We start from the raw sequence: 12,967 nt of genomic DNA, 5'->3' as shown, positions 1-12,967 counted from the left end.
GGGATTTAGCTCAGCGGCAAAGCGCCTGCCTGGCAAGCACAAGGTCGTGAGTTCGGTTCCCGGTACCGGAGAAAAAAAAAAAAAAAAAAAAAAAAAAATTTGTTTCTGATTAGAAGTAAGTATTTTTATTGTGTGTGTGGACACAGACACTCAGATATTATAGTCATTCAGAGATAGAGTCACTTGTCTCTGGGCACACCCTGTGCACGATCAGCGTTCACTAGACTAAACCCAAGGTTCTCCAATTTTCTGGGGATTGTGTCAGTTGTTGCAGCCAATACAGAGATCAAGCGAGAGGAAGGGCAGCCGAGGTCCTTACGCCACAATGGGGAGGGGAGATGGAAAGCAAGTAGGTAAACCCTCAGCTAAGTTCAGACTGGGAAGTGCCCTGAAGACAGTGGGATGGGAACAGCAGCTGAGGGGACTGTCTTACATAGAGGGGCCAGGGAAGGCCTCTGCAAAGGTGGCGTTTGAAAGGGCTTGAGAGTCAAGGAGCTGGCTATACAAAAAGCCAGAGAAAAAGAGATCTGGGATGAAGAAACAGCAAGTGCAAATGTCCTGGGGTAAGGCACAGATGGCATGTTCATGAGACAGAAGAGAGCATGCTGCAGCAGCCTGAGCAGGTGAAAAGTCTGGAGCTGGATGGATAGCCAGGTCAGACCACAGAGGCCTTGTCAGTCACTCAGTCACGGCAGGAGTCTGGACCTCATTTAAGTATGAAGGGGAACCAGGAGGCGGGGGAGGAACACCACCTAATTTATGTCATAAAGAGTCCCTCTGGTTGCCAGGAAGAGGAAGAGTTAGAAAGCGGGAGCCTGTGGGGCAGATTATGAGCCTTCTGCTGTCCCGAGGGGAGGGCAGTGGTGGTATGGACAAGGCCAAGACTAAATGGGTAGAAGGGGAAGATCAAAATGTGAAAGCTGGCTGGATAGGGTGGTGCACACCTGTAATACCAGCACTTGGGAGGCTGAGGCAGGAGGATCTTTGTGAGTTCGAGACCAGCCGGGGCTACAAAGTGAGCTCAAGGCCAGCCTGAACTGCATAGTGAGACCCTGTCTCAAAAAGAAAAAAAAATGTGAAAGCTAATTCAGGGAACACTAATGCATTTTAGTCTTGAAAAAAAGTAGTCAAATGAAAATGGTTTTTTTTTTTTGGTCTTCTTGAGATAAGGTCTTGCTGTGCAGTTTTGGCTGGCCTTGAGCTCACTTTGTAGCTCAGCCTGGCCTCGAACTAGCAATGATCCTCCTGCCTCAGCCTCCTGAGTGCTGGGATTATCGGCATGCGCCACCATACTTGGCCACATGAAAATCTTAAAAGCTGTTTTTTTTTTTGCACTAACTTTATATTAGATGCTGGCAATAAATGACTGGTATAATTCAAGGAATACATAAAAACAAGCACTTAGGCCTAGCAACTATTTAGGCTCACTTGGCAACTCTGTAATTGAAGATCGCAGATGTTTTCTTACCTCGGGGAGACCTTCGATGAAAGAGTGGATGTTTGCCGCCCTTGCGACTTCTTTGATCTCATCTAAGGATACCATGCGGCTGTTATCACCATAGGCAATGTTCTCCGCGATGCTCCGGTTGAAGAGCACAGGCTCTTGGGAAACGATGGCGATTTGGGAACGGAGCCACTGTACATTCAATTCTTTTGCATCTATACCATCAAATAGCTGCCAAAAGCAGAATGGAGAACGGTATGTTAAGCTCTGACAGCTGTACCGTGTTAGCGTTCACTGTACTCAAACACTTCAAGCATATACAGATCATAACAAGAAGGCTAGGAATTCAAGCTATTTCACAGTGGTATAATGTTACCCAAGGGAGGTTCATAAATCATATGTTGAGTAAAGCAAACAGCATATAACTCACTGAAGTGTTGCTTCCAAACTTACCCAACTGTTCTGGAAATGGCCATGTATTCCAGAGACCTGGCAGAGGGGTGGAGGAAACCCTGGTGCTCTGTCCTGAAGTCAGATGGAATATGACCAACCTCTTCCTTTTCTGTAACAGGACTCACTCACTGAAGCCCGAAGAGAGTGGGTGTAGACTGACACAGGAGACCGCTTGCAGAGATACCTCACTGTGCTCATGGCCATGTGAATGTGCATGGACATATAACAACATTTAGCTGATACCTGATGAGCTTGCCTACTATGCGAGGATAAGTCTTCAGGTGCCAGGGAAATAGTATATGACAAAGCTCTTGCTCTACTGTATTCTAGCAGAGAAAGGCAGGTAATGCACACGCCAATAGATAAACTCAGGACATGCCATGAAGGCAGGATAATAGGACAGAGTGACCGAGGCGTTGGAGAGGACGTGGAAAGGGGAGGTGAAGAAGGGTGCATACTTTCTACAGTGCTTCTAAAGGGTACTCAGACTGAGACGTGGATGAGAAGCAGGGAGCAAGGAAGTTAGAGTGAAATGATTCCAGGCAGGGGCAGCAAGAACAAGGCGCATAGATGTATTTAAAGGACATACAAAACCCAAGGCAATTGATATACAGTGGCCAATAGGTGAGGAGAGATATAGGAATTTAGAGAGGGCCCAGATCATGAAGGGCTGTGCCCGATGCTGTGGTCTCTGGTTTATTTTTAACCACTGGAGTGTTTTGAGGAAGGAGTATGCTACACTGTGTAGTAGATGAATATTATAGTGCAAGAAAGCCATTTTGGATAACTCTGGCTTGAAAATATTCACTGAAAATCTATAATGCAGAAAGTGTGTAAACTGTAGGCCAGTGAGGATTAACGTGACTATCTTTATTTTTTGGTATTGTGGATTGAACCTAGGGCTTTTTGTGTGCTAGGCAATTGCTGTACCCTTGCACTGCATCCCTGGCCCAATGTGACAAGTTTTGACCTTTAGAGATCTACAGTTTTGTGGAGGAAGGAGGAGGCATGACAAGAAGGGGAGCGGGGAAGGGAGGGGAGGGAAGGAAAGGGAAGGGAAAGGAAGGGAAGGGAGGGGAGGGGATGGAAGGGGAAGAGAGAGTTGGGAATGAGAGAGTAAAGGAGTTCTACTAAATGTTTTATACAATCTCGTAGGATAATTCAAGGTAAGGAAAACAACCCTTCAGTTCAAATGAGGATGAGGCTACATCATTTTGAGATCAGGACCTACAAAATAATGATGTTGATTCAAATAAGACTTAACTACGTATAACGTATTGACAGTTAGGGGTAGAGATGGCCATTGAGAAAAGCAACATTTTGTTATTGGTTTTGTTTGTTTTCTAAAGGGTGGGGATAGAGATTTATTCACTATTTTTTAACTTCTGCGTTGCTTGCCCTACCCAAACCAGTGAGGGTGCCTACACCCACATGAAGACTAAGAGCAATACCATGAACCTCCAGGTTAGGTGTGATTAAATGAAGTCTTACTACTTGTCCTTTCACAGGATCATAAAATCTCTGCAGAAGTTGAATAGAAGTGCTTTTTCCACAGCCGCTGCTCCCAACAAATGCCACCGTCTTCCCTTTCTCAATACTGAGGGATAAACCGCGAAGGATAAACACATCTGGGCGGCATGGATAGAAGAAAGAGACGTCTTGAAACTCTAAATTCCCCTCACACGTGTCCTGTGAAAGGAAGTTGACAGTGTTTAGATGGGTGACTTAGGTCGGCGGTAATACTTGGTACCACCTTGGCTTAGTGCCCTTTGGAAACTGCATGTTCCCCCACTGTTTTAATTTTCAATTTTATGTTCATCTCTGTAGAGCTGCTGGCTGCATACTAGTTACTGTCACAATCAGTATATTTTATGTCTCTCTGTCTTCTTATCTTCACTACTGATTTTGCCTAGAAACATGAGTGTCCTTTGCCTTGGCTATGTAGACGCGATCCGTTCTGCAGACCAACTGTGTAACCAGCTGCTCTGAATAAATACATATATTTTCTTTTTAATTTGGTTTTTAATTTAATTTGCTTTATAGAATTTTACTGCTTAATTCAGAGGAGTTCATGTCCTCATACAGTCTATTTTGTAAGCTGGGGTGTATTTTACAGTTAATGTACATTATGTTTTGAATTCTGCTTTATCTTTCATTTCCATCTAGCATTATTTGACAGTAATACTTCCCTAGTTTGGGTTTCTCTCCGTGTTTGATTCTCTTTAGTGAATGATGATTTGTATGTCAACCAATGCTAATATACACCAAAAATGTTTTCAAAAGAATTTCCAGGGCTACCACTAAGTAGTGATTAACTTTTCCTTTATATTTTTGGCTCATAAAATTTTGGGTTTTTTTTGAACTTCATGTTTTCCCCCAGTTGCCTTTTTTGTGCATGGCTGAGGATTAAACCCAGGGCCTCATGTGTGCTACCCACATTGTCGACCACTGAGCTATGTCTCCAATTGCATTTTAGCTTTTGCTGTTAAGGTAGATGCAAACGAGGAAGAGGTAGGTGGATATGTATGTGTGTTGCTGGTGGTACTGACAGCTGGGCTTCCAGATTCCTTACATCAGATTTAGTTGCATTTAGCACTTGTTGAACCCAGCCTAGAGGTATCAGGGAGGAGACATATCAAAACTTTTTGATGACATGATTCTGTTGTCAAAGAAATAAAAGTATATGTATATGATTATAATATATGACTAAGAGTTATCTGAGGTATGATAAAAATTGTAGTGAATATTTAAGTTAAAAATCAAAAGGTTAATTATAGTAAAAGACACATTGACATTAATCTTCCTCAAAATACTCTGTCTTTCTTTGAACACACTTGTCCCATTGTTTTGCCACTTTCTGAAGCAGTTCTGGAAATCCTCTTTCAATGTCATTTCATGGCTTCCTCAATGTCCTGAATCAATTCAAAAGGAAATTTCTGTAAAATAAAATCATAGTATGTCCTTATCCGACTCACTCACTGAATCTGACACACACAGCCTTTAACTCTTCCCCAAGTCAAAATGACCTTCAAAGGTAAATGTACAAAAGGGAACTTCCAGAACTGCTTTATTTATTTTATTTTATTTTATTTTATTTTCCAGTACCAGGAATCGAACCCACGACCTTGTGCTTGCCAGGCAGGTGCTGTGCCTCTGAGCTAAATCCCCAGCCCCCCAGAACTGCTTTATAATTACTCTGATCACAGAGTTCTTTTTTGGGGGGATGGTTTACTGGGAATTGAACTCAGGACCTTGTGCTTACCAGGCAGGCACTGTGCCACTGAGCTATATTCCCGGCCAGAACTGCTTTAGATAGGATATGTATGATTGAAGTAAAGGGAAATATTTTGAAGGGGATTAATGTGATATATCTTTTACTGCAACAAATTAAAAAAATTAAACATTCACCATATTTTCTGATCATATGATGTAGAAGTAGAAGAAAATATTGAAATTGATGCATGTCACAATGTAAGTGTAGTGCCCCTAATTTTGCCCCTTACAATAGAGAGTGGAATTTTTTCTGCACATGCTCTGTTGCCTTTGGTAAAGGCATAGAGAGATAGTCTAAGAAGCTTCTAGACTTTTTACAATTTAAATTTACTATTTTTAGTTGTGTTCACTGTGGAGAATTTCACTCATACCTAAAAGTGAGACAAAAATATAATAGGTTTCCACATGCCTATCACCCAGCTTCAGTGTGTATAGTTTTTGCTAATTTTGTTTCAGCAGATTTTGATTTTTTTTTTTTCTTTGTTTTGGTCTTTTTGAGACATGGTCTCACTATGCAGTTCAGGCTGGCCTTGACTGAGCTCACTTTGTAGCCTAGGCTGGTCTCAAACTTGAAATGATTCTCCTGCCTCAGCCTCCCTAGTGCTGGGATTATAGGCATGTGCCGCCACGCCTGGCCCACAGATTTTAATTTTTAAAAGCAAAAGAATCACAGAGAATTATTAGCATATAAAAATAAAGATTAAATAAATAAATTTTATAGTCTTTATAAGAAATGTTTTTAGAGTCCTGCATATAGTTCTATAAGGACATATGTCTGTGAGAGATACATAATTTCTGTACTATAATTTTAGAAAGAACAACAGTACTGTATACATACAAATCCCAAGGTAAAAAATACTTTTTATATCTTGTTAATTTTTTTTTTTGGTACTGGGATTCGAACTCAGAACCTTGCACTTGCCAGGCAGGCACTTATGCCACTGAGCTATATCCCCAGCCCTACTTTTTATATCTTTTATTTTCCAATAAACAGGTATGAAATCTTATTTTGATAGTGATATATGTTGAGCATTTAGTTTTGAGAATTTCTTTCTTTCTTTTTTTTTTTTTTTTTTTTTTTTTGAGATAGGATCTCATTATGCAGTTCAGGCTGGCCTTGAGCTGACTTTGTAGCCCAGTCTGGTCTCGAACTCGCAGTCATTCTTCTGCCTCAGCCTCCCCTGTACTGGGATTATAGGTGTGCGCCACCAAACCTGGCCTAGTTTTGAGAATTTCAAGATCTTTTTATTTCTGTCATAACAATGAGTATTCCTTTTAATAATTATGTAGATCTTTGATATTGCTTTGTTTTAAACTGTCATACATGAAAATCTATTAAAATTCTACAGAAATAGTTGTAAATGGAAAAACTTTAAATATATACTTAATAGCTGTTCCTGTTTTTAAATTTAAAATGTTTAGAAAGGTCTTAAGGTTGAATATATGTGTTATGCAAGACTTATTGAGAAGCTTATTTTAAAATTATTTAATTCCCTATTATTTCTCTTTTAATATTCACAGCCTCTTAGAGTTTGTGTGTAAATTTATGTGTATGTCAATTTAACAAATATAGTTCCCTTTTTTCCTCTTATGTTTGTAGATTTTTTTTTATTAAAAAGTAGCAATAGGACATTACTTACTTGCATATATTATCAGAGGAAAAATGCATAAAATCTAATATAAATCTCCACCCCACACTAAAACTGTTGCTGTCTGAATATATTTCAATATATGAAGCAATTCTTTGTTTAAGAATACTCTCATGGGATCAAGCAAATAAATTAAAGGTGTATATTTTTAATATAGAGGTGAAAGTCTGATGAAGACAAGACCCCCCTTCCTTCTTTGTAGTCATAAAATTCTTTTATACAAACTTTTAACTCCTTATGGTACTAGAACTATCTTTTGCGGAGTTAAATAATTTCATCATGTAATAAGTGGACACTTAAATCACAGTTGTGCTTACAGGTTTTTTCCCTTTTTGACTGTAGCTGTCTATAGTCGGTTTCTTTTCCAACAAAGCAAACAGATGTGCAGCTCCAGATTTGGCTTTGGAATATTCAGGTGCGAAGACAAGTGTTTCTCCAATGGCCATAGCTCCATAGGCAATTGCAGTAAAAACACTATCAAAAGATAAAGCATTTGAATCTTAGGTCCATTTAAAAACAGTAAAGCTTTAAAAGTAAAGGAAAAAACAGGCACAGGAATATAACCTTTTAGGTCAGACAGTGCTACTAATGTGTACTCTGTACACCAAAATAACCTTTGGAGCTTGGGTAATCTTAAGAATTTCTCCTCTGATTAGAGACACAGATCAAAGATTCCAGCCAGTGAGTATAAAACATCATAGCCACCTTAATGTAAGGCTTGTTTGCTTGGAGATTTTACAGAGAACTCAATTGACAATAGGAAGAATGAGCGCAATGGTAATATCTACACCAACACAATAGATAAGAAGTAAGTTCCTTCTTTCTTTTTTGCATATAATGCAGTTAGAACAGATAACTGAAGCTAAACGATTATCTGCCTGGTGTGCTATACTGTTTAGAGAGCAAAGCATAGGGATTGTATTTTCTTAAGGTCCCCAAACAAAATCTCACTAAAATATACTGCAGCTAAGGCTGGAAGAAAAGCTTTGATCTTGTGGGTTTGGTGTAGATCATGATCCCAGTTTCACATGTTCATTATAAGATGGTAAGTAGTAACGGTAAGTAAGTAATGATGTTTGGAAGCATACAGAATATTCAAGGTATTGCATGACCATGGTTAAATATTTTGCTTTAGACAAGATAGTACTGTACTACAATGCAACGGCAATACATATCACAGTCAGCTAGAAGTCCAATCCAGCTAAAAATGGACACATTTCACTGCCAATACTTACATACCAGGCAATCAAAGGACCTTAGGGAGACTACCTGCTTGTTCACCCTTTGGATCCCAGAATTTTGAACACTTTTGGGCTCCTTCTGAATTTCTTACTCAGAAGAATCTGTCAAAGGGTGAACATTGTCATCTCTTCATGGACCTAGACCTCAGATCCTGACTTTTGTTGGTTTTATAATTATCAAATATAATATAGAAAAGCAACTAGTTTATAGGGATGTCTGATGCTAAAATGATTAGAGTCAACAGATCCTATTTAAAGCATTTTTATACTAACATTTTGATAAATTATTTAAAGCTCAAAATGCCATTCAAAATACTTGGTATCTAGCTATAAACATCAGATGTGGTTGTTGAGTTTGTACAGGGTTTACTAAAAATTTATTTTTAATGCAGAGTGAACTCTGGCTGAGATTTAAGTCTGTCTGATTCCAGGGTCAGCAAGTAAAATGCGAACATAGCTGGATTATGAATCTGGAGACCTGAGTTCTAGTTTTTTTTTTTCCGGTACCGGGGATTGAACTCATGACCTTGTGCTTGCCAGGCAGGCACTGTGCTGCTGAGCTAAATCCCCAGCCCCTTGAGTTCTAAATGTATAGGGTAGAACTTCTCTAAAACCAACAACTGAGAAAACAGCTCCTGTGATTTGAGCTGTGTCAAAATATCTACCTGTCCTAAAATTTCCTACCCTTAAGCTAATAATTTTAAGTATGAGGCATCAATGTCCAGAGCTTATCCTCCTCTCTTTCTGATGGTCTGTGGGAGGAGCCAGACAGCAGTCAGGTGGCTGTCACGGCAATGGACAGGAGGAGAAGGCTTTCCTGTTTGCTTTGGTGAGCTAAGAGTGTTTTCCTAATAATAATGATACCCAAAAGTTTTCCATGCTGTTGCCAAGAGTAAAGATGAAGGTGAGGACCTAGTGTGCTTCCTTGCATCCCTTATTATTGCAAGGTATCAACTATTAAAAATTCATTAAAAATTCACCTACAATGCTTTTTTGGCCAATAATCACATTTAATATTGAAATTTTGAAATGAATTCCTATCAGTAAGTACGCTTAGATTTCAGGAAGACCAGCCCACCAGTATATGGGCTGCCTGCTTGTTTCTCAGTCAGTTTTTCAAAGCTGTAGCTTTTATTATCACTGTATGGTAACATAATGTTTTGGTTCTCTCTTGCCGATCTGCTGTACTTAGCTTCTTTCCCAATAGTACAGCAAAGAAGGAGGTCACTCAGGGAGACAGAAGATGGCCCTGAAGTGACATATAGAGAAATCTCTCTGGGGCACAGGTAGTTTCTGGATTATATTGCAAACAGGAATGGGCCGGAGATATAGCTCAGGGGCACAAGCACCTGCCTGGCAAGCACAAGGTCCTGAGTTCGATTCCCGGGACCAAAAAACCAACCAACCAAAGAAAAAGACCTCAAAACCCCCCCATCAAGTCAGAAACTAGCAAAAGCAAGCAGAAACTAGCCTAACAGAGCTGAGGCAAAATGAGACAGGAGTAAATGGCATCACTTAATTCTAAATGCTCATTTCAGAGAACTGTCTGAGATAGAAGCAGATTCCTGGCCCCTACACCGGATTTACAAATTGGAATAGGTATGGTTCCGGAGTGAGCTCCAACCATGCACATTTTTAACTAGTTTTTAGACTGAGTATTTGGGAATTCATTTGTTAGAGACTAGCACAAAGTGGTTTTTACCTAAAAAGAACTAAGTAGAATCCTACTAGGATTCCAGGTAGAGGGAGGTTTTTGTCGTGTTTTGTTTTTTGTTTTTGAGACCAGGTCCCACTATAGAGTTTAGGCTGGCCTTGAGTTCACTATGTAGCCCAGGCTGGCTTCGAACTCCTGCCTCAGCCTCCTGCATGCTGGGATTATAGGCATATGCACGTCCTGGGAAGCTTTTCCTCTTCTTTTTTCTGTTTTGTAAACCTCTTCCATTCAGGTAGTTGATTAGAAAAGCTCTGTGTCACCGTGTATTCTGGCAGGCACTAGGCGGGGTATAATTTGGTATGTCTCAAAGGCAGCAGGATTCACACTGGGTCTCTAAGAAGACTGGAGGTTTGGAGTTGAAGACAGTACTGGGCCCTTTTCCCTTTTTTCCCCCAGAGATCTCTTTTGTCCATATTGTAATAGCACGGGTATGTTTGCTCTATAATTTTTTTTTTTTCATGGTACTGGATATTGAACCCAGGACCTTGGCACTGAGCTAAATCCCCAGCCCTTTCTAGTTTTTAATTTTTTACCTTTGAGACGGGGTCTTGCTAAATTGCTCAGTCACCCAGGCTGCGCTCAAATCTGCAATATTCCTGCCTCAGCCTCCCAGAGTGCAGCATTACAGGTGTGCGCCACGCGGCTGTAAGCTGTTTGAATGACACTCAGATAAAACTGATACTAATTACTGCCCCAACTCAGACAGCGTCCTGTTTCTTCCTTCCCTTGGGGCACTGGGAAATACCAAGGTGATGTTATCATCAATCATTACATTAATGGTCCGCGTATGTTGTGACAGCTAAAATGCTCGTGTCACTAAAAGATGACCTGTTCTAGTGAATTTAATTAAAGAAATTCAGTGAAGGTAATAGGCCAGCAGGAGGAGAAATTTTTGTATTGAGGCCTTTTGATTTGCTTATAATGTAGAGCCATAAAATAATGTAAAGCAAGTTAGCAATTCCACTTATAATAAGATTCAGTCTAGCTCTGGGTATTTAAATAGAAAACTGAGCAAGAATTATTTAAAAGGTAACTTTTCAGAAATGTTCTATGAAGGTTTGGCTACAGAATTAGTAATAAATATCTACTAAAAAGCCTCTGGTATATGGAGTCATGCGAGTGAATTTTGTGCTTTGCTACTTGTTAGTTAGGTGACCTTAAGCAAGTAACCTCTTTGAGTTTTAATTTTTCCCGTCTGTAACCTGAGACTATTTCACAGAGTAGTTCAGAGGAGTAAGTAAATAATAACGCATGATACGTCTTTAACAGTGAGTAAAATTGCACTCAGGGTTTGCTGTTACAGTGATTATGGTAAACGATGGATGGTTGGCAGCCTTGGGAAGCTCCTTTTGGGAAACATCCTGACGGAGTCATGGGCAAGGAAGGTGCTGGCTGAGAAAGGTTATGTGGTGATGTCTCTCTACACACACCCCAAGTTGAACAGCTGTCCATGCACCAGACTACCTTCACATGAGCTAAGGAATTCAAGAAAGAGACCATAGGGCTTGTTTTCAGTACAATAAAACAAAACAAACAAAACAAAACAAAACAAAACAAAACAAAACAGAACAAAACCAGACTCCTTGAAGAAGACAAGGGAAGAATTGCCAAAATCACCCCTCCCTGCCTGCAAGCAGCCCAGAAGGAGAGAGATGCCTGCACTGTGGGTGAAGCAGAAAGAATGAAGTCCAGGCCTAGGCCTGAAAGCCAGTACCAGGCCTGCTGTGGTAAAACCCAGTGCCTGGCGTAGCCCCATGACCCCTACGCCAGTGGAATGGGCACCTAGAGTTGCGTTAGGCAGGTAGCAGCAGGACCCTGGCTCCACCCTCTGGGGAGCAGGGCACAGAAGCTGACGCAGGGCTTGATCTCAGAGCTCAGGGCCAGGGCCGCTGCAGGGAGATTCAGCCCCTGGTGGAAAGAGAAGTACTACACACAAGCCCTGCTAGAGCTCGCAGATGGAGCCTCTAGCCTGGCCCTGAGCACCAGAGGGACAGACTCAAGTTCTGGCCGCGTCATTTCCAGACTTGGAGGTGCACTTGCTCTCCTCCAGAGCCCACGCAGGCTCCTGCTGCGGTGAGACTCAGGGATGACTAAGTCCGTTCAGCACCAGCCTTGGCGGCTAAGGGACTGCCTCTTTCACCCATCGGCTGCCCTCCAGCAGTACAGCTTTAGCCAGGTGAATGCTCACAGATGGGGCTCTAGAACCCACCTGGCCCCAGGCAGAGACTCAGACTCCATGGGATGGACTGTGTATCTGCCTACAAGACCACCAGCTGTGGTGAGGGCCGCAGTCAACCTGAAACTATGCAGGTCCCTGAGGTCATGCGACTCAGGCACAATCTACCTTAGCATCAGCGCAGGTGGCAGCAGACTTTTGTGACCAACACTGCTCCAGCCTCGGGAATCACAGGGTGGTAGAAGGCCCCTCTCGCTGGGGGAAGGACAGGGTAGTAAGTACATGACTTTGCCCTGGAGCTCAGTGCTGGGCTGCTGAAACCCAACACGGGGCAGATCCTATTGGCACACAGCCCCAGTCCATGGGACTCTGTTTCAGCTAGCATCACGGATGTGGCTGGTTCTTATGCTATGAGTCGCCCTCAGCAATAAGCAGCCCCTCACAGTGTGAGCCTCGGTCCTAGGTCATGTTGTTCTGGTGTAGTGAGCTGTGGGCTCAGGGTCTGACACACTGAGGTGACACTGGTGGCCACAGGTGTGGCATGGGAGCCGGGGCTGTCCTGTCCATGGTGACTCTGTCTAGAGCTGGTAACAGCAGATGAGGCATCTGGGCCTAGCCTGGCCCCAGGGAGGGGCTTGAAGGGGCAGAGCATTCTCTCTGTACATTTCTGTTTCTTTCTGAACGGTGCACCAACAGTGAACCAACATTACATTTGAAACAAACCTGGTTCCCAGGGAGTAGAGTGAATATGTTAGCAAGGGGAGAGGAAATGGGAAGATAATGATCGGTACTCCACTAATATGTATAATTTTTTTTTCTGTGTCTTTTTGAGACAGGGCCTTGCTATGCAGTTCAGGCTGGCCTTGAGCTCACTTTGTAGCCCAGGCTGGTCTTGAGCTTGAAACAATCCTCCTGCCTCAGCCTCCTGAGTGCTGGGATTACAGGCGTGCACCACCATGCCTGGCTATTATAATTTTTATGTATCAGTTAAATAAGAGTGATTGGCATAATTTTGAA

General features: G+C 41.8%; 1 protein-coding gene across 1 annotated transcript in view; it reads right to left on the bottom strand.

Annotated features, from left to right (window-relative positions):
• Positions 1 to 12,967, bottom strand: part of Abcb5 (ATP-binding cassette, sub-family B (MDR/TAP), member 5) — a 95,738-nt gene that overhangs the window by 8,757 nt on the left and 74,014 nt on the right. The window contains exons 23-25 of the mRNA XM_005377366.1: positions 7,137 to 7,293; positions 3,389 to 3,586; positions 1,469 to 1,675 (exon numbers count right to left, since the gene is read on the bottom strand). Coding sequence (XP_005377423.1) covers positions 1,469 to 1,675; positions 3,389 to 3,586; positions 7,137 to 7,293 — 562 coding nt within the window. The remainder of the gene's footprint in view (positions 1 to 1,468; positions 1,676 to 3,388; positions 3,587 to 7,136; positions 7,294 to 12,967) is intronic.

The sequence above is a fragment of the Chinchilla lanigera genome, unplaced genomic scaffold (assembly GCF_000276665.1).
Source record: "Chinchilla lanigera isolate Chin_1 unplaced genomic scaffold, ChiLan1.0 scaffold00009, whole genome shotgun sequence".
Lineage (NCBI taxonomy): Eukaryota > Metazoa > Chordata > Mammalia > Rodentia > Chinchillidae > Chinchilla > Chinchilla lanigera.
This window is presented reverse-complemented; position numbering and strand designations above follow the sequence as displayed.